Source organism: Haemaphysalis longicornis, unplaced genomic scaffold (assembly GCF_048455015.1).
Source record: "Haemaphysalis longicornis isolate Haplotype H1 unplaced genomic scaffold, Haemaphysalis longicornis Haplotype H1 scaffold_2, whole genome shotgun sequence".
Lineage (NCBI taxonomy): Eukaryota > Metazoa > Arthropoda > Arachnida > Ixodida > Ixodidae > Haemaphysalis > Haemaphysalis longicornis.
The window spans coordinates 50,993,891-51,019,116 of record NW_027526295.1 but is presented as its reverse complement, the minus strand read 5'-3'; the positions used below and the strand labels follow the sequence as shown (position 1 = coordinate 51,019,116).

The 25,226-nt window shown below is 50.9% G+C and overlaps 1 protein-coding gene across 2 annotated transcripts in view; it reads left to right on the top strand.

Annotated features, from left to right (window-relative positions):
- The first annotated feature begins 970 nt into the window (after positions 1-970).
- Positions 971-25,226, top strand: part of LOC144168880 (ras GTPase-activating-like protein IQGAP1) — a 44,661-nt gene continuing 20,405 nt past the window's right edge. The window contains exons 1-10 of one of the 2 annotated variants that reach the window (XM_077697872.1): positions 971-2,175; positions 8,289-8,497; positions 9,490-9,778; positions 10,737-11,360; positions 16,790-16,954; positions 17,670-18,017; positions 18,697-19,016; positions 21,464-21,905; positions 22,887-23,501; positions 24,703-24,866. In XM_077697872.1, coding sequence (XP_077553998.1) covers positions 1,663-2,175; positions 8,289-8,497; positions 9,490-9,778; positions 10,737-11,360; positions 16,790-16,954; positions 17,670-18,017; positions 18,697-19,016; positions 21,464-21,905; positions 22,887-23,501; positions 24,703-24,866 — 3,689 coding nt within the window. In that variant the 5' untranslated portion in view covers positions 971-1,662. Of the gene's footprint in view, positions 2,176-8,288; positions 8,498-9,489; positions 9,779-10,736; positions 11,361-16,789; positions 16,955-17,669; positions 18,018-18,696; positions 19,017-21,463; positions 21,906-22,886; positions 23,502-24,627; positions 24,867-25,226 lie in introns of both variants that reach the window. The other variant, XM_077697871.1, reaches the window with a different exon arrangement.

Below are 25,226 nucleotides of genomic sequence, written 5' to 3'. Positions count from 1 at the left end.
GGAAGCAAGCCCCACAAACACAGCTTTCGAACTCATTGCGGATTGTCATGAGTCTATCTCTCGCTACCGCAGGCCTGCAAGCGCTGCACTGACAATGTTGTGCCTAGCGAACGGCAGCTGTCATGTCGAGATGACTTTCTCCCATCTCAGATACGTTCAATGGTCGGATATGTCGCGAATGAAGACCGACATGTTGCGCTTGCAGATGATAATGTATGTAAACAAGGATCTGTAAAACATCGCTGACCACCCCTTTGAGAACAAACTATTTTATTTTTAGAAGTTAGCAATGCCATTTATTGTGATCATTACTGATTCATTTCCAAAGAAACACCAAATTTACGAGATGATTAGGTAGAAAACCTTGAGGTCCCCCCGATTACCAGCTTCAAACAACAATTTTCACGCGTTAGAGTTATGATCATTATGATCATAAACAATTGAGTGTATTACATAGTGCATATGTATATTTAGGCTAAAAAACCCAAATTTCGGAATGGCGTATTAAAAAAAATCCCGACTTCTCCCCGATTATAAGTTTGAAAAATAGCCCCCAAATTTCACCCCCCCCCCCCATTTCCCAAAAATATACAACCTGAAAACGAACAACCCCACGTAAATTCAACATTGTTTCAGCTCACACTAACAAAAAACTGCGTGATCTTAACAATCCCTGTGATCTCTGCTTGCAGCAAACTGGCGTGTTACGTACCCCTTCATGTGTACTGGAGCGAATGACCGCATAATTGCTCAGCGAGCAACCTTTTCTTGCCTACCCTAGTTCCGAGTCATTCATACAGCAGCTGGCATCTACACCCCTAAAAGCTGCATGCGGTTAGAAGATTACAAGCAGACGCTCAGATGACACGATGCGCGAGCTGAAAGCACAGCCTCGATGGGCACGCACTGCGCATGCGTGATGCCTCGCGAATCTCGAGGTAGTACTGGCGGCCAGGCGTATCGGGCTCCCCTCAGGCGTGCCCACCGCTTTTCTTCTTTCATTAGGCGCCAGCAACCTAGGAAGAAAAGAAATTTACTTTTCGCTTCAAGCTTGTGTTCCGGCCGCCGGAATAGTCCTTTCTTAAAACAACCTTTTCATCATGTCTCCTCGCCCCTAAGTTGTGAAGCATGTTATCTTTTTCTTTTTTTGGATTTTATATCTATCCCTGCATTACTCAACAAAATAAATAGCCGTTCTCAAGCCCCGGCCAATACCAATTTTAGGGGCACGAGCCACTACATTAGGGTGTAGAAGTCTGCGGCAGGGCAGGGCAGGTCACGTGAGCGAGCGTGCCTCCAAAGAAAGCCCGCCATTGGGCAGGGCATCACTGGCCACAATCTTGCACACGGATGTTCCCGTGAGAGAGGGCGAAGAAAAATAGTTCCAGCCACACCTCATCCGAGGAACGGGGCGGAACAGATCGAAACAACGAAGCCCAGCCGAAGACGTGACTCATTGCGTTTGGTGCGGCCGACCCTGCCATCGAATACGAGATCGAACGGTGTCTTCCAATCGCCAGTTGCGGCAGCTCTTGTCGGGTGCCATTTCTTCGTCGTCTTTCTGCAGTGCTTCGCGAGGGCCCGTCGCTCTGCCGTTGCGCTGACCGCTCGGTGCCCGTGGCAACTTCAGCGCTGGAACCGAGGAGCGCGCGTCTTCGAAGCATGTCGGTGGCGGAGGACGTGGAGGGCGAGTCACGGCCGTCGTCCGACGAGATGGACGAGAGGCGGCAGCTTCGGTTGGCCTACCTGTACCTGTGCCACCTGGAGGAGACCCGGCTGTGGCTCTCGTCGTGCATCGAGGAAGAGCTGCCGTCGGCGACGCGGCTCGAGGAGTCGCTGCGCAACGGCGTTTACCTGGCGCGGCTGTCGCACTTCTTCGCGCCGGACGAGGTTCCCCTGCGCAAGATCTACGACGCCGACCAGAACGTGCACCGGGAGCGCGGTTTGTGCTTCCGACACACGGACAACATCAACCACTGGCTGAAGGCGATGCGCTCCATTGGCTTTCCCGAATACTTCTTCCCGGACCCGTTCGACCTGTACGAAAAGAAAAACTTGCCCAAGGTCATCTACTGCCTGCACGCTCTCAGCCTCTACCTCTTCAAGCTGGGCAAGGCGCCCAGGATAAAGGAGGTTACAGGCAAGCTTCACTTTTCCGACGATGAAGTCGAACAGGTGAGTGGCGCTCTCTACAAGTTTTTTGACGCTTGCGGCTTCGGCCGTGGGACCTAAAGTTGACGATACCTATCCATTTAAACCCATCCATTTACCTATCCATACCCATCGTTAAAGCCGCCATGCTTTGTACAGGGTGTTACATCGATAAATGAGCGCCTTTAAAATTTTTTCCCAAGTGAACCGCTTCTCCGTTTGCGTTGACACTTTACAAGAAGGTCGCATTTTAATGCTTTACTAACCTAGTAGCGCCGAGTTTCGCAGTCGCCAACAATTTGACCGCTGCTGTGCCGTAGAATTAGCAATGCACCACGTGCATCGCCGTGCCGATATCCGCCGCTGGCTTGGCGCATGCGCTGTCCATAGCTGGGTCGTCGCCGGACGACGTGACTGGTTGCGCACCTGGCAATGAGGAGCGCTGCGCTAGCCTAGCAGGTGCGGGCATGGCCATTGCCTCCTGTATTTTTCCAGCAATGCCTATTCTTCCGGCGACGGCCGAATTTTTCCTGAATCCTACCGGCGGTATCCGCCCATTGGCTGTTTCGCCTGCCGGAAGTTTTTGCAAATGTTCTGGGCCCGGGCACTAGGTTAAGTTAAATTGAGCTGCATTGGGTTAGGTTGGGAAAGAAAAATAAACGTAGCTTGTGTTTTCTCACCACTGACGCCGTTGTGACCTGGGGAAAACGTCCAGTTGTCCTTGTTGCAACCATGTTGGTTTACCATGGCGTCTCCGTGAGACGCGTCATATTGTACCAAAAAATATACTCATCGTTTTCAATATTTTAGGGGCGAAGCTCCTAAAGCCATGGGTCTGTCCACCCCTTGTGTCTCGTGGTACGTGACCGCCGCATGCTTTCGGAGATGTCGCAAAGTGGGCCGCTTTGCACGCGCAAGAACCGGCTGCAACCGGCAGCGCAAACTCGGCACCGGGAGCGCGAGCTTGTCTGTGTTCGCCAACGGAGGCGCGAGCGCACGTGCACTGCGAGGGGGAGATCACGCAAGAGATCACGCCACGAACGCAGGCAGTCGTTCTCGGAGATCGAACGAGACGCAAGGACCTTTGCTCGTTTCCCCTCGTCTTGTTCGGGCACAAGTTCGCCCTAAATAAAAGTTCTTTCTTTACCGTTGTGTCCCATCCTACGTGACAAATTGTGGTGGTGGTGCGGGGTAGTCCTCGCTGGCGCGGGGTCTTTCACCAGGTCTGGGCCTGGGAGCATTGACTCCGAAAATAAGTTGATTTGTACAATGTACGCACACAGTCTTACGTCTTTCTTAATGATGTAATGGGCGAACTTTCACGGGAGAGTTACGGTTACCGGTGATCTCCCCCTCTCGAGCTTCGCCCCACTTATCATCATTCATTCCGTGGATATGGCGTGATTTTTTGTCCAGTTTGTGCCCCTTTTGTTCTGAACGGTGTAGTGCAAAGGCTAGGTCAGCTACCACCTTCCCTAGAAATGGTTGGAAAAATAAATGGAAAGGAAGAATTTGGAAAAAAATTATTCGGCTGGCGCCGGTGCAATACCAGTTCTCCGCTGTTACCGTTCGGTGTCGTGTGACTTTTGGCAGCCAATGGGAGGCGACCGCGGGTAGAATTTGGGAAAAATTATTCGGCCGACGCCGGCAGATTAGACACTGCCTATTTGATGTCAAACGGATCAGCCCCGAGCAGCCAACCAAGCCTTTTCCTTCGACTTCAGCATTTTCTCCCGAATAGACCCTATGCAAATTGCGCCCCGCCATCTCACGTCGACTCCGGTAACTAGGTCCGCCATTTTGGTTCGGTCGTTTGAAACCGAAACCAATTAGCAAAACATAGAAGGCGGCGTTGACCGCTCTTGCTGATGGACTACAATGCAGGAGCATTGCTTCGTGCCGCAGTGCACGCAATGCGGAAATACCGGTCCAAATGAAGAAAAGGTACCTGAAGTTCCAGGCTTTTGAACGAACTTTCTGACGCGAGCTATGCCGGCGCGAGCGACCTTTGTGACACGCTGGGCGCGGTGCGCTGGGAGCGAATATTTGTCGTTGGTTCCCTAAGCGCGGGATTCCGTAGCCGCTGTCCGGATTAAAAATACAGCTGCGTTGGAGTTCTGTGGTCCAGCCTTTGTATTCTAAATGAAGCCTGAGCGTGCGCCACCTATTCATGCGACTGACAGCGGCGCTCGACCGGGTAAACAGTACCACACGTTGCCGAAATTAGGCTGTTTCTTTACTCGTCGCTGTGGCTCTGCGCCCGCTTCATTTCGTTGTTAAATGGTACCCCTTAGCCCCTACACGAGCCTTTATCTTACCTGGGGCTGTAATCAAACTTTTCTTGCCGCACTACGCCGTCACGGCGCGGTTGAAAATTTCCTGTGGCGGGCACGCACGGTGTGGGAGTGTGTTGTTGGTTTCTTTTACGTTGCATTTAGCCGCGTGTCGTTGCAGAAATGGCGTACACTGTTTTAGAAAATTCGAACTTTTGCACTTGGTTTCCGATTTGCCGGGCTGAAAGGTTTGTTGTTACGTCAAGTTAACTTGGTGCCCATTGTCATTTCAGCCACGATGTATTTACTGTCGAATATTTTGCGACTAAAATACACACTCACTACTCTAGTTTGTCGCATGCTGCATGCATGCCTCCGACGTAATGATAGTGGCCATTGATGTAGGTAGCTGAGACAATTTTCAAGTTTTATTCAGAAAAAAAAAAAGAAAACGGCCAGAGTTGCATCAGGCCGCCGCGGATCAGCTTGGGTGCTTTTGCATTTTTTGTATCCACAGTGAAAATCCCAGTAAATTAAACTACTTCGCTGATTTGTAGCGCGTGCAGTATAGCATACTGTATAACAGTATGGCGTGCAGTATAGCAAAACCAAGGGAAGCATTCGCGCACCCCTGCATGCCGCGGTCTAGTAAACACGACGTTGCCCAGCCTCTGCGTGCTCGCGAGATGACCACGGCGAAATGTGGCATGAATGCTTGCTGGTAGCTCATAGGTGACCTTTCAGGTGCCATGCCAGTCCTTGTTTCTGTCACTGTGGGGGGTTAGGCCAGCACAACTGGGGCAAAAACCCCATTCCCAAGGCTACCAATTTTTCTCCCAAGCGCCTGCACGGCACTTTGTTGCTGCTCGCAATGCTCCTGTACTCGACGTGCATCGAACAGACTCATTGGCAAGGGAAGGGGGGGGGGGGACATTTTCTCGCGGGCTTCTCCAGTCAATGTCTTGGACACTCGCTGGCTTGATTTCCTGCTGTCTCGGACGTCCCCACTGTTGTGGCAGCTCAGTGCACGCAAGCTCCGGTGGCGCCTCTTTAAACCTTCGGCTTGCAAGAGAGCGAGTAGGTGCACAGCAGCCAGAAAGTGACTCCATGCTCCACTGCAACCCGCCGGGCACTCGCACGCTGCCTCCACAATCGCCCCACTGTCCATCTCAAAGGTGAGGCACACAACATAGGTCCGGCCACGTTTCTTCTGGGAGCGAAAGCAGCTGCTGAGCTCATGGATGAGGCCCAACCTGCAAGAATAGAGAGAGTAACAGTAAATATCACTCAGGGAAGAACAGGACTAGTCCGCTACAGTTTATGGTAAAGGGACCGAGCAGAAAACAGTGGCCGCAAGAAACAGACTCAAAATGACCAGATTTTGTGCCTTGCTTAACACTGTTGCAAGGGCAATAATCTACACCTCGAACAGCAATGATGTCAAAATTGTTTGTCAAGTTCAAGCGTGCAAGTATCTTTGCATGCTTTGTTAATGCATTTTCAAGAGAAGGAAGTTTAACATTTAAAAACCTCACCGTGGGTAATGATACCAGTACCCGCATAATCGTGTTCGTCATAACTTAAGCAAGCAATAAGATGATTATTTGGAACTCACTTCCAGAACCTTTCGAGATAAACAGGTAAACATTCGGGCTATACCGATGACCCATCGAATTAAAAAAAAATCTTCTAGTTCAGTGAGTTCCAGCTAACGAGGTTTTAGTGTATTATCTATTCGTGCACACCAAAAACATGCGCTTTAGAAACAAACACAACCACCCCACCACCAAAAAAGAAGACAGACACACAAACAGATTTTTAAGGCAGAACATGCGCAATAAATAATGAAAACAAACAAAAAAGAAAATTCAAGGCGTATGTGTGCTTTTGTATTTGACCTCGCCGCAAAGCGCGATTGCTTTGCGGCAAACGCGCGGGCGAACGACCGTCAAGGAAAACGGCCGCAACCTTTCCGTAAACTTCTTCGCCAAAAATCATCCCGTAAATTCGATGTACAGCATTTGAAAATACCTAATCAACCCACTAGCGGTACGGTGTGGCGATTGTCGCTTTCCTCTTTCAGGGTTTTTGCAACAGGGTCGCCGCTACGCATTTGCATGGTAAACAACGGTAAACAGTGCTATACAAATGCTCATACCGGTTAACTCGCGTCAAGTAAAAAACAAAGAAGAGTTTACTTACTGCGAGTCGCACGTGTTTGTCCGCACCGATGAAGGCGAGCAATGCGCGTCGGTGGTTAGGCGGCATGCCCTGCTCCGCTGCCGCTCGGATGGGTCTTTGGCGCGGCACCCCGCGTGGTATGAGTCTTCAGACACAGTCGGCAGCGCAGACAAGTCCTTCGTCCACAATCCGTGGTCGGGAGCCGGAAAACGCAGTCCAGTTTGAGCCATACCGCGTTACCGTCATCTACTCTTCCACAGTAAACGAGACTTCCCGATCGGCGCCCGTACCAATATGGCCGACGGTCTCGTTTACATCAGTGTTGCTATATTACCAAGCAATTTCGCATAAGGTCTATTGCTAGCCTTCCTAGCGCTTTAGTCACGTGACCAGTTAATGTTTGGGGCGACGCGTGGTGGAAAGTGGCAACGTTGGCAAAACGTGCTCCGCCACGGCGCCGAGTTTTCTATTGCCGACCAGAGCACCGCTGCTGCGGAAATCTCAAATGTTTGCCTTAGCAACCAGGCACGAACTGCCTTCGAATTGAGCTACGGTCGGGCGATCCCTGTTAGGCTCGGGGCCTCACCTCATGACATATGGGAAAAACAGGCGTCCCACTCACTCCCATCGTAAAGCCGGCCGTGCGTTTGACATTGAAAAATACAGGAAGCGATGGCTCGGTCATGTATGAAAGCAGGCCGGGCCGTCTTCTCTGAGCGCTGCGCGGTAGTCGGAGGCTTTGAGCCGTCGTCTGCAGGCGGCGTCTGACAACACCGCAGATATCGCCCGGTGATCTGCTAACAAAGACTTCACCAGGCTAAAAACCAAGCTTTCGCTTTGAAAATCAAGAGTTATGCGAGTTGAGCCGCAGCCATTTTTTGTGGTCTATTTTGTATAGCACTAAGAACAACGATGGCAGTTACACGCCTATTTAGAAAATAGAAACAATGTTCTCCCATAGAAAACAATGTTTTGTTATAGAAGAGTGGTTGCCATGTTGGGACGTCTGAGGCTAACTTGAAAATGTGGCGTGACCTACCTTATGCAGAGCTCAGAAGATGTCGCTCGCGTGTTGGTAAGTGCTCGCTGGGAATGTGGTGGGTGGAAAACGCCTTCTCAAAGAATCCGCGCAAGCTTGCATATGGGAAACGTGTTGGAATAGAATACCCCGACCCCTTTTAATGGGCTATTTCTCGGGTAGAAACCTGACGGGAACTAATTAATGCGGAAGGAAACAAACCAGTAGCAGGGCAGCGTTGATGGGATCTGTTCCGTTCAGTTTTGTTTTCTTTTTTAGGGCTGTGTCACGGCTTGTGTTCAGTCCAGACGCAAGGCATGTGCAATAGTTTTATGGTTTTCGGCGCTCGCTTCTTCGTTGGGCACGCTTAGCATCAATACTTCGTGTATTCAGTTTTGCTTATCTTGGTCACCGCCGATGCGTGACAGAGCGGCCTCCTCGTTGCATATTTTATTCTTCCCATTTTGAAGTCAATGTTAAGCACTGTTTAACCCTGTGCACAGAAGCACCGTAGAACTCAACTTCACACCCACGGATTAAGAAAGACAAGCAACATTTCGCTACAAAGCGCTTAGAGCTGGCTGCCGGTTGTCTTTGCCCCTTGAATGCGCATGTCCGCAAGCCCAGACAAATCAGCGCAATGGCGGGCGCCGTTTCTGACGCAGGTTCGGCTAACGCTGCTCACGAACTCGTCGGTTCCCATGCCGGCGTTCGACCTCATCGATGGCATCCTTGCCAAGGAGACGAGCGCAGACTCTTCGGCGTTGATCGCCATCAACACCGCCATCGACAGGGGCGAGTCCGCTATGCTCCTTGGTGCACTCTCGACACCGTCTGCCCAGCTCAGGGGGGTGCGGCCCGAGAACATAGGCAGGTAAGGGGGCGGTTTTGTACACCAGGAAGGGTGTTCCGACACCTTTCTGGGGCCATTCATTAGATAGCACCCGTTCATTGCATTATGTACCGCGCTCAATTCGGATGAATCCAAAAGACGCGTTGTTTTTTTGTCCATTAGGAATACTGCCTTAAAGGTGGTGAGACAGGGAAAAAACGTTTAGGCAGGATGCCAAGTGCTAAAGCAACGCATTTGTGCTCGGCCTCACGGCTGTGGACAGGCTGTTGTGTCCTAAGAAAAGGGTTTTTAGCTCCTAGCCCTATTCCTATGACAGTATACACTGAATGTAATAAAAGCATCCTGGTGCAAGACTAACGTAAAATATGCTAAGTACTAAACTGGATTCGTTTAACGCATTGTGATACTATGTTCTAGGCGTTTTAGAAATAGGGCGTATAAAAAACACGAACTCCGATGTCCCTATCAAAGAAGCACCTTCTGAGTCGTAAAAAAAAGTTTCCCCATACCGAAGTCCCCCTTACACAGTGCTGCCAGGGCGAAAGTGCGGGGATGGGAGGCAAAGCGAAGTGCTGTAAGGAACTTGCGTGGAAGACTATACAGCTAGATTTATTGTAAAGTAGTACCAGTTGAGCAGGCCATGGGGACGCATGGTGCGAACACATCTGCGCCACACGAAAAACCGTCTCAATTCTCCGATCACGAACAGTCCACTGGGAGTATGAGGATTCCCTTCGGGTAGGTGTTACCGTAAGGGCGCACATGAACGCGAGCTCCTGATTGCATGCTGAGCGGTCTGTAGACGGTCCAGGAGTGATGATCGATGGATGCTGCCGAACTCACACCATGAGTCGGTGATCACATAACTCTTGACCGAATGTAAAGACACCACAAGGTTAGGGCGCAAAGGAACGTTTGGGCTCTGAGGCGATGGAAGAATTGATAAAAGTCTTTTGAAGGAGCCCTCAAGCGGCTTGTGCCGTCTTCGGAGCTTCGCATCACTCCCGGCGCAGGTACCTGGAGGTCCTGGAGCGTGCCAAGGCGTCCAAGCTGGAGCATCGCGCCGTGCGCCGATTCTCGGCTGGCGGTGATGAGGAGGCCGTGGACGACATGTACGAGCGGCTGCTCAGCCTGGCCGAAGTTCAGGGATACCTTTTCGAGACCAACGTCAACGTCCTGCTGGGCCAGATCGACGCCGCCGTGGAGCGCGGTGACCGGGCGCTCTTCGGCCAACTCCTCCTCACCAGGTCTGACCTGGGCGTTCACGACCTCGAGCCCGGAAACGTGCACGCCTACTACCAGGTAAAGTGCGACCTCCCTGCTTCATTTCAACGGCTGCTCCCCTGGCGCTCGGCGCATATTTGGACCTGCTTAGGCTCAGCACGAGCAATAAATTTACTGCGAATACAGAACGAACTCGCTCTAATGGAGATTCCCGGGGAAGGCGCGGCCGCCAATCTATTTCGGGGACCGTCATGAACCGGAATGTTATGGTTGAAACCTAACCACACTCTACTTAACGCTCAACTGCTGCCAAAATCAAAACGTGCATTAGAGATGCGCCGAACGTATTTACGCCTATCAGAATCAAGCATTAGCGATTTCTGGTCGCAAGACTTCCATATAGCGACACATTCACGGAACTCCCGTCCGTTAATTGATGGCGTGAGAAGTGGATATTCTGTATCGGTGGATCGATCATCTCGTTGGTCATACAGGCTGGATTTAGTCGTTCGTGTCGGCGGATTTGTGGGGTCGACTGGAACTTCGGTTCAGATGAACTTGTGCATCGCGTTGGATCTTCCATCTTTTTGTTGGGAGCCCGATGGAATCTTTCTTCTGTGTAGATCTTCCTGGTCAAGAGAGTTTGCACTTTTCATTGCTTTTCGTTATGTACGGTATAACTCCAACGAAACAGCCGACTTGCCGATCTGCCGAAAGACCATTAAGAGGTCAGTGTTGTACTGCTGAAGTCGCATTGAAGCGATGAAAAACGCATCACGGTGTAATCCGCGGTAAGCGCCATGTCAGCCAGACCGTCCTGGTTTACGAAAACTATCGCACTACAGATCGCCAAGAAGAAACTTTTACTTGTGTGTTCGAGGTCACTTCCGCGATTGCCGTTTCTGCGCCGTGTTAACGCTGGTTTCATAGGCGATTTCGGTGCTTCGGTGAGTTATTTTCCTTAACGAACATTTTTGTCCTGTGCTATCTTTAGTAACCGTTCTACCGTACTCTCTGCGGCCCTTCCCTCGCGCAGGAACTGCTCAAGATCAAGGAGGACGCCCAGCAGTTTGGCGCGGGCTTCACGCTGGCCCGCAGCGACCTGCAAGTGGCCGTACAGCTGGCTAACGAGAAGGTGCGGCAAGAGACGCAGCTCGAGGCCTGCATCGGCGCCATCAACGCGTCCCTCGACTGCGGCCGTGCAGAAGACACGCTTGAGGCCCTGCGGGAGCCCTGCTCGCAGCTGCCCGCCGTGTACCCGCTCGCGGCGGCTATCTACCACGACCAGCTGGCCTTCATCCGGCGCAAGGCCGGCCACGACCTGGGCCACGACGAGCTGGTGGCCGGCGTCCGCATCCTGAACGCCATCGCCGAGCTGAACTTTGCCCTCAGGGCCAGCGGCACCTTCGACGTGGTCGCCTGCCTGCAGAACCCGCACGCCCACATCACCGACGTGCGGCCGCAGAGCCACGGCCGCTACGTGTCCCGGCTGCAGAGCGTCCTCTCGGTGAAGAGTCGCGGCGTCTCGACTGCAGCCTTCCTGACTCACACCGAGGTACAGGACGTGGTGAACGAGGTGAACGCGGAAGACGATGGCCGGCTTCACCGGGAGGACGCCATCCATCGCATAAACCAGGCCGTCGCCTCGGGCTCCTCACAGGTGAGTGCGGAAAAGCTTGCGAACGTGGCCTCAAGGGGTAACTATGTGCACATAGAGCGATTTTGGCGAGCGATGCGACAGGCGTAACTGAAAGGCTTCAGTGAACCTGTTCGGGGAGATAGCGACAGAAGCGAGCGACGCAAACTCCCGGGGCGATTCCCGGCCGCGGCGGCCGCTTTTCTGATGGAGGCGAAAAGCAAAAACGCCCGTGTGTACGAGATTTCGGCGCACGATAAAGATCCCCAGGTGGTCAAAATTAATCCGGAGCCCTCCACTACGGCGCGCCTCATCGCCTGCGTTGCGTCGGCGCGTTAAACCCCACAATAAATCAAACTCCCGGGGCCGTTATATTACCAGTATAATCCTGTCGCCGTCCCACTCGCTTACAGTACTAGGCTCACTAAACTTGTTGAATGATGATTGTGGCACTGTTCGCAAAAATACTCCATGTACTTACTGTATTATGCTAGCCAACCGCCATTCTTTGTGAAAAGAAATTGTTTCAGCAATGCGTGGTGGCGGGCGATTAACCATGATGCGGCGTTGCGTTGCAGAAGGCTGACCGAAGGCGCCCATTTTTCTACTTGTGGCGGAAGTTTGTTGCAAGTTTTAGCAGGCAGTTTTAAAGGAAAGCTTTCTACCTATACCAGCCAACGATTCTTCCGCGGCGTGCGGGACAATAAACTCTCAACGCGGCGGAGGTGGCGGGTGGGGGGGGGCGGGGGGCGGAAGAGACGGAGGGTTTCACTCATGGAGCACACTGTAGATGGCGCGGCGAATTTACCCAGCGTTCCCCGCGCAGAGGTGCGTGCTCGCCGGCGTGCGCGTCGGCGGTACGGCTTTGTCGTTTGCCGTAGTGACGGTTGTTTTGGGCCTGTTTTGATGCAGCTTCTTGTTCATTGCGCGCTTCTATCGCACATCTTGAATAACTTGTTCTACAGCACCTCCTCGGTTACCCAGGCACGAGGAATTAAGGGGTCGTTCGGCAATGATACGTTAGGGATTGGTTTGCAGGGCCGGAAAACAAAATGTAGAGACCCCACACACACATCTGGCCGCTATAGGGACCGGGCGGCCGTTGTGTGGCACCACCGTCGCTTCAGCGAACAGCGCCGCCCGTGGAATACCGCTCGTCAGTGGAATGCCGGTGGCGGTCAGCGCAGCGTTATTGTGCATGGCTTTTTGTCGTTTTTCTGCGGTGCGGCTTGCAAAGCGTGCATAACCACAAGGACTTTTCTTCAAATCGGTAAATCTTGAGCGTGGACGGGAACTTTACGAGGCATGCCATGTGTGTGATTTACGCCCGTACTCAGTATTTACCAATGGCAGACGACGCTGAATGCGCCAAGCTAGAATTCAAGCTGGAAGTGAAAGTTCGTACCTTCGTGCAATTTTTTCATGCCTGCATGCAGTTCCGCGTATCGAGGGGTATATTGCAGCTAAATGCGCCCACAAAGCCGGTGTGTGCAACCGATCCAGGAATGCTGCGGTGCTGGCCTTTGGCAGTTGATGGCGAAAGGGCGTCGTGCACAAGCGAAAGACAAAGTTGGGGGGTGACTTCTAAGGTTTACCTCAAAACAGAAATTGTGATGGAAGACGCTTCCGTAACTTCCTGAACTACGGCTGAAAGGTGTTTAATTTCGCAGAAATGCTCTTATTGCAGTCATCGGGAATCGTTTACAGAATAAATACCGCATGAGAGTAGAACGTTATTGCTTGTCGTGGAGAAGCATTGCTTTACAAGAATTGAAATTGTTGCTGGCTAGTTGATAATGGTTTTTCAAAAACCAATTCCTGCGTGGCTGAAGGACACCAGACGGCAGGGTGCCCGAAACCTGTACTCAGTTTCACAACTGAATGCTACGGTTGGTTTACAAGCTGCCACCTACGCTTGAAAAATCATGCACTCCTCCGTCTAACGGCAATGATGGTTGACAGCAAAGCGTTCTCGTATGGGTTTCTTTGGTTGCCTTCTGGATTCTTTTCAACGTTTATTGAAATGTAGAAAAAACACCAAGGGGTCTCTTGCTAGTGCATCAGACCCCCTTAGGGGTAGCGATAAGTTAAGGTTCACGACGGGTATGGGTGGGAAATAGCAAGAAAAAATAGTGGGTCGGGATACGAAATGCAGGAGAGTGTCCCACACTGCCTTCGCTAAATTAGGTGGGTAGGACAGACGCAGGAGATCATTTAAGGAACTTGGTCGTAAGTTAGCGGGAAGGGTTTCTAGGAGAACCTGTCTTTCAGTTTGAAATTGAGGGCATGTCCAAATAATGTGTTCAGTGGTGTCTGGAATTTCACAGGGGATACACATGCCTTGATTAGGTGACGAATGAAAAAACTGTTGTCGTTTTGCAGGGGAAAAGTCTGGATTTAAACTTTGACTAGTTGAGCTTCGAAATTGACCAGCATGCAGTTTGGTCTTTTGATTGCAGCGTCTTTGACTTTGACCATTTCCCATTCGATTTTGCACGAAGAAAGCTTTGCGTTCAACCATCGTATTCATTACACAGAGGCTAGAAGATTTTGCTGTTTAATTTTGAACTTCCATTCATCCCTCTACAAATCTAAACTTTTTCCAGCGTGTCGGAAATGTGTCTGTGCTGGAGGACCCGGACTGATGCACCCATATTTGAGGCAACTAATCGCGCATTTTTGGTGTCTTCACGAGGCATTGCACGATTTTTTAGGTACTCTATAAATAATACTTAAGCATTATAAAACACCAGCTTACGTTAACACTGCCACATTTTTAAACTATCGGTGCCCACCTTTATTCCACGCAGGTGGTAAAACGGGACGGGGAGGAGGGATGGCTTGTAGCTTGGGCTGTTGGGTGGATGAATAACTTTGGCTGTAAATAAAATGACCACCACAAACGTGGGAGTTACACCTCGGCTTTCAGACTGCCATGCTGTCACAGTGTCGCTCACCAAAACGGAAGACACAAAACTTAGTTACAGAAAGAAAGTGTAAACTACCGCAACATTTCTACGGCTACACGGTAATCCATCTCTTTCGCAAGTGCCTTTTTCTTCAAAGCACACCTATCAAGGTATCCCACATCCCAGCGCTAAGGCTGGCGTGGAAACCGTAGTCATCGAAACCAGTGAAGATAATTTAAAGTGGTAGAAATGAATACTAATATTCCTAACAGTTTTATTCCTACTCAGATCGCGCGGAGCCATGCGCAGAGCGCTGAAAAAAGCGCTCGCGTCAGTGTAGCCCGTTCCCAAACTTAGAAGCTTCAAATACGTTTATGTAGTCGATAGGGCATTTACTATGAAATGAATAATAATAATACAAGTTTTATTCGTACTCTGAACGGGTGGAGCCAAGCGTAGATCGCTGCAAAAAGCGCTCATGTCATTGTAGCCGATACCCAACTTTAGAAGCGTCCGACAAGTTTACGTAGCGGTCACTGCATCTAAGAACCCAACACATCTGTCTAGACTTCGTTTCATCTCACATGTCCGCTCACACCATCACCAAAACATTCTAAGCACCGAAGCAAACACGACAAAAACAACGGGAGGCTGTGTAGTCCAATGCACCAGCTCATTCCACTAACGATGGGAGCGCCGAGTGGTGGCGCCACCCGTCCAGCTGCCCGGTCCCTATAGAAACGCTACCTTTTGCGCACCGCTCGCCACGGCTTGGACTCCGTTTTCTTAATTGATGAATACCAATTCAGCTGTGTTTTAAGAGGTCTTACAAGAGGCGAAAGGAGCAACGCCTTCTGATAAATAACGATTATTAAAGTTCCCTCAGTTCCACTATCTCAGTAGCAGTCCGATCTTAAAGGTGGAACTCCGTTGTCTGGTCAAACAACGGTTGGCATTTGTTGTACACTGCCCACTATGGGCTGCCAGATGCTTGCTTGGCCGTCCTTTCAGGCTGGACTACCACGAAGATAGTGGAAGCCTGGCAAATGTTCAAAATAAGGGGAGTACGCGTAAGTCAGCCTTCAGTAGCCCTGTCAGATATGGAAATTAACTGGTAGACATGAGATGATGTAAGGTGTAAAGTGTCTTCTTCTTGCGTTTGGGTGTACGACGTAATATGTACACGTTTGATACTGCGGGAGGATGGCGGTTGTCAAAGGGGGAAAAATGTGGTGTGTGATAAAGAAAAATCCAGGTCTTAGCCTGCGCTGGTCTGTCTTTTTTGTTCAGTCCTCATTTTTTTGTGTGCACAAGTTAGTCAGGAATTGTCATCAACTAGCCCGCGTTTGCGTTATTGCTTTGTTCCTTTCTAACTCCATTTGAGGTTAAAATTGCCATGTCAGCCTTCAGGTAGATAGGGACACGAGGATGACGCTTCTGACACCGGGTCGAGGGCCGCATAATACTTCCCCGTGGGCCGCAGGTTGCCGACTCCTGCTCTATATAGCTGGCTACGGTTCCTATATAGAGAAACTTTGGGACGAGGGATGAATTAAGCGAACCGACGGGGTGGGCGAGTGCCATAGCAAAGGCTTCCGGGGCTCCCGTCCGCCGTGACCACCATGATTAGCTGGCACAAAAGCGTAAATGCCGGCTGTGTACTTCCCATGAAATGAGGCGAGTAATGTAAATATTTGGCCGCCCTTTTCAAGGCGAAAGCCCCATTCTGTGAAAAATTTCCTTTGTTATTTGTGTCGTAGTCCGGTCGAGAAACAGTCAAATCTGGGACCCGGTGGGATTGGGACCGGGATCTGTATGGTAGCAGCCCTGTTCTATACCGTTTTATGTCCGCTCGTTATCAGCGTAGAACAAATTTTTTGCCGTTGTTCCTTCGTGCATATACGCACTTGGGGTATTGGCCAGGAATCTGAAGCTTTGAGGGGAAATGTGGTCGCTTCACAACAATTCACAATTCAATGGACAGGGAGCCCAAGTTTTGTAATAGAGCATGCCGCGTGACACTCAAATGCGATGGCAGGGGAGTGGACCTGGTGCATACCAGCTGTGCAGAACCCCGTTTCTATAGGGAAGCTGCGGAATGAACCAGTCTACATTCTGGCGGGATTCCTGCCGTAAGAGAAACAAAAGCGAATACACGCATACATAATGCACGAATATACAAGACGGTTGTAGTGATTCGCGCCAGAAGGTTAGGAAACGAAACGAAGATGTGTACCTACGGTGTGGCAGTAAAATCCTGAAAAGGTATAACAAGGCATTCACCTTCAAAGCCTGTACGCAGACTTAAGAATTTCAGCCAAAAACCCGGAATGGAAGGTCTTTTTTGCAAAGAAACGTTTCCAACATATCCCAATGTATTTCGCACATTAACGGGCGAGGTCTGAAAACAGGTGCGACGTCCGCGAGATGTTTAACCTGACGCGGTGGTGATCCGAGGCTCGCTCAGGGCCCAGTTGACCTTTCAGTGCAGGGGGCAGCCGTGGATGTGGTTTTAGAGATTTGCACCCGCTTTTTGCGTTGTAGGACACCATTAAGGCCCTTCTGGACCCGGTGGCGGCAATCGCGCACCTCGGCCGGGACCACGTGTTGTTGTACCAGAACCTTCTGTCCCTCAAGCAGCGCTGCCTCGAGGGAGAGAGGCAGCTCAGCGCTGAAGACGTGCAGAACGTCGTGGACACAGCTAACCAAGTGAGCTAATTTCACCTAAGAATGTATGTGTTTGGCATCAAATGTAAGCGTGGTGAAAATATATCCTCAGCCTGGCCATCCCTTCACAACGCCTTACAACCTCGCCTACAAAAGAGAAAACCGCGGATACATTACGCTACGCAACAACTTTTATAGGCGACGTAGTCGCCGCTCGTTTTCAAGGGTGCAAAAACTGCGCGTAAAAGACAAGACAGTAAGGAAGGGACAGGACGGGCCCAGACTCAGAAGTGGTTTTATTGATAAAGCGAACACGACTACGTATACACCATTGCACACGCGCATAAAGCAGCCAGTTTTTGCTCTTTTCCTACCAATGCACCATCCTGTTCAAAAACTCACCCACTTCCGTACAACGTAACAGATGCCTCGCTCACGCAATTTCCATGGTTTTTACGAATAAAAAAAAAGGCTTCTACCAATTCGCGGGCGACTCATTCCCGGCTCCGTGCACAAATATTTCAGCTTGGATGTTCTTGGTCAAGCGATGTGGCAAAACGTTATAAGAACAGAGTACATTCTGCTTCGAAGTGTTAGGGAAAAGCGTACGAGGGTAGACATCAAGGGCCGCGGCAAATAAAAATATGCGTCCGCTCTTACGCGAGGGCCTCCTCGGATCGCGGAGCACCATAGGGGGCTGCCTGTTCGTTGACGCCGATTCGCACAACTTTTTGACTGGCACCGCGGCCCTTTGCAGGTGGCTGTTGAGGCGAGCGATATGTGCATCGGCTTGGCCAAGGTGAACGTGGGCGTTTGCAACCAGGAGGAAGAGAACGTACGCCGAGGCCTGGAGAGTCTCAATGCCGTGCAGCTGTTCTGTGGCGCGGACGCGGCCGTCACCAAGGCCTACATGCGCGAGCTCCACGAAATCTTCCTGGAGATCCGTTGCCGCCCGTCTGTGGGCAGTGACGCGCCCATAAAGTGGTTCAGCTACGTCGTGCGACCGGGCCTCTTCTTCAACCTCAACGTCGTCGAGTTCGTCAGCGAATGGTCCACCTTTCCCAAGGCCGACCCCGACTCTTTCCTCTCCTTGGACGATGTGCAGGTTTACTGACCTTTAACCCTCCTCCTGACCTCCTTTAAAGGCGATGGAAATTTACAATACCGGCCTCTGCTGTTGCCTCATCATGCTCGCCCGTTTCTTTGTAAACTATATCCATACCGCTTTGTTCGGCACCTTTTGTGTATAAGATGAGCAGACGCAATCTGCGTCTTCCTTCCATCGCGGTTTCCATTTTTGAACTCTAGCCGTGACCTCTCTTTGTGACAGTACGTTTCCTGATGGTGGATCCCCCGTTGGCATTATTTAGACGCACTCTTCTGAATGGCCTGCTACAGACTTCATTGAATATAATATTGCTACCCCATATAAAGCTACTTCGACTAATGCCGGGTCTCATAACGTTTTTTATGTGTTAATTGTGTTTTACGACCCGATAATCTACCTAGAAACCTGTAAACAAGAAAATAAAACGTGGTGGGAACGTGTCCATGTATACTACAGAATGGTTATAAGTCAACAATAAATAGACCAAATGTATCTATCGGCGTCTCTCTGTCTGTCCGCTCCTGTTTGTTTTGGTCTACCTGTCCATTACTTAAAGCACTTTCACGCACTTTATTCCACGATTTCACTAATTCTTGCGGACTCTTGTTGTCAACCTGCACCAGACCCGACTCACCCGCCTTTCCGTTCATTCCACGTCTGCCCTTCTTTTTCGCAGACCGCCGTGCTCAGGGTGAACGAGCGGCTGGAGAGGTCTCGCCTGATGACCGAGCTGAATCCGCTGCTCACGAGGCTGCAGGCGCACGCCCGCGGGTTCCTCGTACGCAGCGCCGTCCGCGACCAGTACGCCTTCTACATGGAGCACCTCGACGAGATCGTCCGCATCCAGTCGTGGTTCCGAACCGCCCGACAGCGCCGACGTTACCGCAGGATGCTGTACGAGCTCGAGGCCCTGGTGCCCTTCGTGGTGCGGCTGCAGTCGTACGTCCGCGGGTACCTGGCCTGGAAGGCGTTCAAGGACCGCCGCGAATACTACAGGTCGGGGATTTCGGCGTAGTTCTTTTCTGCGTGCCGTCAATATCTTCAAAAATTATCAGTTCAGCACATGAAAGAATGCGTGTATTGCAGCATCTGTGTCTTGGATGTAGTGACGTACACGTAGGTGGCAAGACATTACAGGTGTCAAGGAGCGCAGGGAGGACTTGCATATGGAATTTAAACTTACTGGAGCCGAAACTCTGCAATTCTAATATTTTTTGGAGTCTGCTTAGGGCCAAGGAACAAATAATGTTAAAAATAACTCAACGAGCTACCTGGAAACGAGCTACCTGGATCAAAGGTGTTACAGCTCAAATAAAGAAGGACTTGGGCTGGCTGCGTAGTGAGATGAACCGACAACCGGTAGACAATGAGGGTAACAGAGGGGATACCAGGAGATGGGTCTGGAAGCGGATGGCCCATAACCCGATGGAGGGATGAAAGGGAGAGATGACGGGTAAGCCCTGGACTCGAGCGGCGCAGGACAGGAGCGGTTGGAGGTCAATGGGAGAGGCCTTCGTCCTACAGGGCACTTAAGCAGGCTGATGAGGATGACTGACACGAAATTTCAAAGCTGAGATAATGATCTAAAACGCTTCCTTTGTATATGGAGATATCTCTCGGCAAAGTTTCAATAGCAACCGTCTAGTGCAACATATTTTAAATACATTTTGATCTTTCCGAGCAGAAAAAAAGCTCAGAACATATCTTTTCGCAATCGGCATCAGCATGACGCCATCTGCTCATCCTGGTCCTGAACTCCCAACGCGAGGGCTCCCGTGACGTAGCCAATGCGCTAGCTGCTGTAGGTGCGATCTGTTCCGCCGTGTGTATCACGTCACGGTTTTTGGACTGACGTCATGCCTTCCGGCGCGTGGACCACCGCGGGTCCGGGCGCGAGAGCGAGCGCTGGCAGTGGGGACAACGGTGACGTCACGAGCTCCCTCCTGTCATGGCGGCCGCTTCGGTGTTCGTGCAGTCGGAACCGAAACTGACACAAATAAACAAGGCTGTAAATAATTATTTGCGTTGCTATCGGCCGTGTAATGTGCCATTATGATTAGTAGGCTGGTCATCATCACCATCATCATCAGCCTATCTACGCCCACTGCAGGGCAAAGGCCTCTCCCATTATTCTCTAATTACCCCGGTCCTGTGCTAACTGCGACCAATTTATCTCTGCAAACTTCTTGATCTCGTCTGCCGATCTTTCTGCCGGCCCCTGCAACGCTTGCCTTCTCTAGGGATCCACTCTGTTACCCTTAATGACCAGCGGTTATCTTGCCTTCGCATTACATGCCCTGCCCACGTCCATTTCTTCTTCTTAATTTCTACTAATATGTCCTTCACACCCGTTTGTTCCCTGTCCCATTCCGCCCTCTTCTTGTCCCTTAATGTTACACCTATCATCTTCCGTTCCATTGCGCGCTGAGTCGTCCTCAATTTAAGTGGAACTTTCTTAGTGAGCCTGCAAGTTTCTGCCCCGTAGGTGAGTACCGGTAAGATGGAGCTGTCATACACTTTCTTCTTAAGGAAAAATGGTAGGCTGCCATTCATTATCTGATAACGTCTGCCGTATGCACTCCGCCCCATTCTGATCCTTCGAATTATCTCTGCCTCATGGTTGGGATCCGGGGTCACAACTTGGTCTAAGTAGATATCGCTTACCACTTCCACGGCCTCACCACCTATCTCAAACCGCTGTGCTCTCCCGGGGTTATTGAGTATTACTTTAATTCTCTCAATATTAATTTTTAGGCCTTCGGTTCTGCTCTGTTTGTCCAGTGCGGTAAGCATGCGTTGCATTTCGTCCCTAGGGTTACTTAGCGAGGCAACCTCATCATCAAATCTGTGGTTACTGAGGTATTCTTCATTAACTCTTACTCACACATATTCCCGATCGACAGCAGCAAAAAAACCTCGCACGAAAATTTAGTGTCAGCAGTTCTTTAAGCCATTCATTTAATTGAAACGATGTACTTTCAATAGCCGCAAACATCGTGGATTACAGACACGCTTTATTCTGTAAAAGTGCATTCTGTTGTAATGGTTGGCAGGGAAGGGTGCCTCTTAACGTCATGAAACAGGACAGCGCATATAAAAAAGATGTTAGTGGGAAAATGTTTGCAACCATTTCGTTCGCCGCGAAAGGGGACCACGTATCGATGGGGTTGGTTGACTTCGCTTTAATAGACGGAAAGTAACATTAGCTGGCGGTATCGTTTTGAGAAGTAACAGGAGAATCCTTAACATACTACGTACTACCTCACATGGCTCGTGCAGCCCTGGTGTTGGGAGGGACGGCTGAAAAAGTGTAGGAAAATCATAATAGGGTCATTGGAATAGCTTCGGCTGTAGGCGTGCATTCCGGAGGCGTACAACGGGTGAAGTATCGCGATAGAATTTACAGACATCGCTCTGTGCGCCCATGCATTTGCCGCGAACAGTGGCCAGGAGGACGCGGTGACGTTCGTCCAGTCCCAGTACTGTGCAAAGGCGGTGATACGAGACTACCGGCTCCTCATGGGCGGTAATCCTGGCGTGCCGGTGCTGCACAAGTTCCTTCACATGCTGGAAATCAGCGAGCGCGACCTGTCCGAGGAGATGGAGCTGCAGCTGGTCAAGGCCAGGGTGGTGGCCACCATCCGGCACAACCAGGAGCTCGAGAAGGAGGCGCTCGACATGGACGTCCGCATCGGCCTGCTGGTGCGCAACTGCATCACGCTCGAGGACGTCGTCAAGGGCCACGGCGGAGGAAAGCGCGAAAAGACGGCGCTGGCGGCCGTCAAGTCCGACTGGCTGCACAGCTCTGGCGGGGGCCTCACAGCGCTCAGCCGAAGGAGTCGCGAGAGGCTGGAGGCGTACCAGCACCTCTTCTACCTGCTCCAGGTATATCAATCTCGCGGAAGGTGCTCTTTCTTACTCTGTGCGACTGGAATACTCTTCAGGAGAGACTACTATAGAACAGCATGTTCGAAGATGTGGTTTGTTGGAAGTGTATCGACACACCGATTCATCGTGCATTGAGGGTTGACCAACTGCTGATTTTACGCCAAGGCATTGGAGGCTGAAACTTACTACCCGTCGTCGAGCCGGGCAACTGCTGGTGGGTGATGTGCTGCTCAGGGTGACCGTGACGTTTAGGGCCGAGTGTTTGTGTTTTGTGTTTGGCTTTTGTCAGTACTTCTGCGGGAGTTTGTGCGTTTTATGTGCACGGAATCTACGGTCAGAAATGGGCAGCGACTCATTGCGGCGAATACGCAATATGTACGTGTGTATGGTACTGCTTGGCTCGTTTGGCTGCCACTTTTCTGATTGAGGCTAAAAGAAAAAAAAAACGCCTGTGTGTGCGAGATTTCGGCGCACGTTAAAAATCGCGAACTGGTCAAAAGTAATCCCGGGCCCTATGGAGCGCCTCATCGCCTGTGGAGCGTCGGCGCATTAAAGCCCGCAATCATCGAATGGCGTTGCGTGTGTGTCCCCGTGTCGATGTATTGGGAGAAACTTTCGCGCCATCTCTTTTTGGTCCCTATATAAAGTTGCTCTGCTATCATTTCGGAGGGTGGCTAGCGCAAGGGCAGTGTGATCGAAGTAAACCCAACCATTTGTTGTGTGGCCTGCTCCTTAGCAAGTGTGAATTCTCTCTGCTAGCGGATAGCCCGCACTGAGCTTGTTACTACGATCCAGGCCTGAATGCTTCCGTCTTGTGCACGTCACCATTCCTTTTTGACCCCATTCTCCCACTCCTAGGGAAGGCCTGGCTCAATCCAAAATTTTGGGGGAATCCTTTATTCTCCTAGCTGATGTGTTGACACAGTCTCAGAGCAGTGAAATCACACTGAAACTAATTTTTCTTTCTTCCCTCGAAAGGTGCACCCGCACTACCTGGCCAAGCTGATCTTCGTAATGCCGACACAAGCCACGAACAGCTTCGTGGAGTCCGTCATCTACTCGGTGTACAACTACGGCTCGACTCCTCGCGACGAGTACTTGCTGTTGCGCCTCTTTCGATTCGCCCTGCTCGAGGAAGTGGGCTCGAAGCTGAGCAAGCCGTCGGACATCCTTCGCGGAAACCCGCTGGTCGTCCGCATGGTCATCGGCTTCTTCCGGACGAGGGGAGGCCACAACTTCCTCGAGCAGCTGCTCAGCTCACTCGTCAGAGACGTGCTCGAGGACAAGGACTTGAACATCGATCTCAACCCCGTGGACATCTACAAGAAGTGGGTGAACGACCTGGAAACCACGTCCGGCAAGCCGAGCGGGCTCAGCTACGACGTCGACGAGGAACAGGCCCTGCAGCAGGGTGCAGTCTGCAAGATCCTGCACACGTCTGTGCTGTCGCTCGAGACCAAGGCCCGGATGTTCGCCCGTAGGATATCGACCAGCAAGGACCTGATTCCCTACGGGATGCGCTACACCTGCAAGGTGTTCAGGAAGGCTTTGGAGGAGAAGTTCCCGGAGTCATCGCCGGAAGACATTAGCAAGGTGACGTGTAAAGCCGTGCGAGCGTTTTGAACTATGTAGGGCTGTGTGCGACATTCCAGCTATTTGAAATCTCACTTAACAGGACTCTGGTGCGAGGTAGTTGGTTAGTGTTCATGAAAAGACGGAACAGCGCGAACGAAACAGGACCTAACGTTAAGAAAACTGATTGCACCAAAAAAGAGATCGAATGCGTAGAGAAGTCATCGATGTTGTGAATAGTGCTACTTGGAGATAAAAGGGAATAATTTCGACTTTTCATCACTTTGGAGTGAAAGAAAGCGCAATACAAGTGGAGGCGAAACAGCAACACTGATAAACGGTTTCCCAGAAATCAGTTCGGGTCGGGCACATGTTGTTCTTGCTCTTTTTTAGCTCTGCTAAATATCCCCAAAGACTGAAGCTTCTCAGTTTTCATAGGTCTTGCACAGATAAACGATGCAAAGAAAGATCCGCGCGAGTCTTTCCGATTGCTGTTTGCTTCTTTCCGATTGCTGTTTGCTTCTTTCCGATTGCTGTTTGCTTCTTTCCGATTGCTGTTTGCTTCTTTCCGATTGCTGTTTGCTTCTTTCCGATTGCTGTTTGCTTCTTTCCGATTGCTGTTTGCTTCTTTCCGATTGCTGTTTGCGTCTTTCCGATTGCTGTTTGCGTCTTTCCGATTGCTGTTTGCGTCTTTCCGATTGCTGTTTGCGTCTTTCCGATTGCTGTTTGCGTCTTTCCGATTGCTGTTTGCTTCTTTCCGATTGCTGTTTGCTTGTTTCCGATTGCTGTTTGCTTCCTTCCGATTGTTTGTTCCTCGCAGTGGCCGCTACTTAGCTTACTTCGTCGGCATGTGGGATTAGACCATAGGCTTCTTTCTGCTGTTGAGGCCAAGTGTGCTGGCTCGGTTCCCAGCCGCGGCGACCGCTTTTCTGATGGAGGCGGAAAGCTAAAACACCCGTGTTTTCGAGATTTCGCGGAACGTTAAAGATCCCCAGATTGTCAAAATTATCCCGGAGCTCTCCACTACGGCCTGCCTCATTACCTGTATAGCATCAGAGCGTTGAACCCCACAGTCAATAAATGACTATAGGCTTCTGTGCGTCGATGCAGCTGACCTTTCTGCGCTGTTGTGTACAACCACGTGCAGGTGATGGGGAACATCCTTTACTACCGCTACATCAACCCGGGCATCGTGGCCCCGGACACCTTCGGCGTGGTGCAGATGGCTCCCGAACACCCGGTGACCAATCTGCAGCGTCGCAACCTGGGCCACATCGCCAAAATCCTGGGATGCGCCTCGGCCGCCGTGCCTTTCAACCAGCCCCAGCACCCGTACCAGATGCGCCTCGATGGCCTCATAGATTCGTGCGGGAAGCTGCTGCACGGGTACGCAACGTTCTGACGGCAGTTTAACAAGCTGCATCTTCTGCACATCTGATGAATAGACATGTTTTCAACATAGTCGAGCAGCTACTAGAGTGGTCTGAACTGCTTGCTGAAGTGCCCTTGTCTCGTCTCGTGTTTAGCTTCGTCTACCGTCAGCTCATAGGCAGGAATATATGCAACCAAAACCAAGCTATCCTCTTTCCAATCTGCTTTTGATGTTGTGCGCCTTTCAACGCCAATTCATATCCGGTGTTTCAAATGCCCGCCTTCTCTGGTTCGTATTTTCGCGTGTTACACAGCACAATCTCAGATTATGAATCTTTGCGATGAATGGCTGCTTTTGATCACATTGCATTGCGG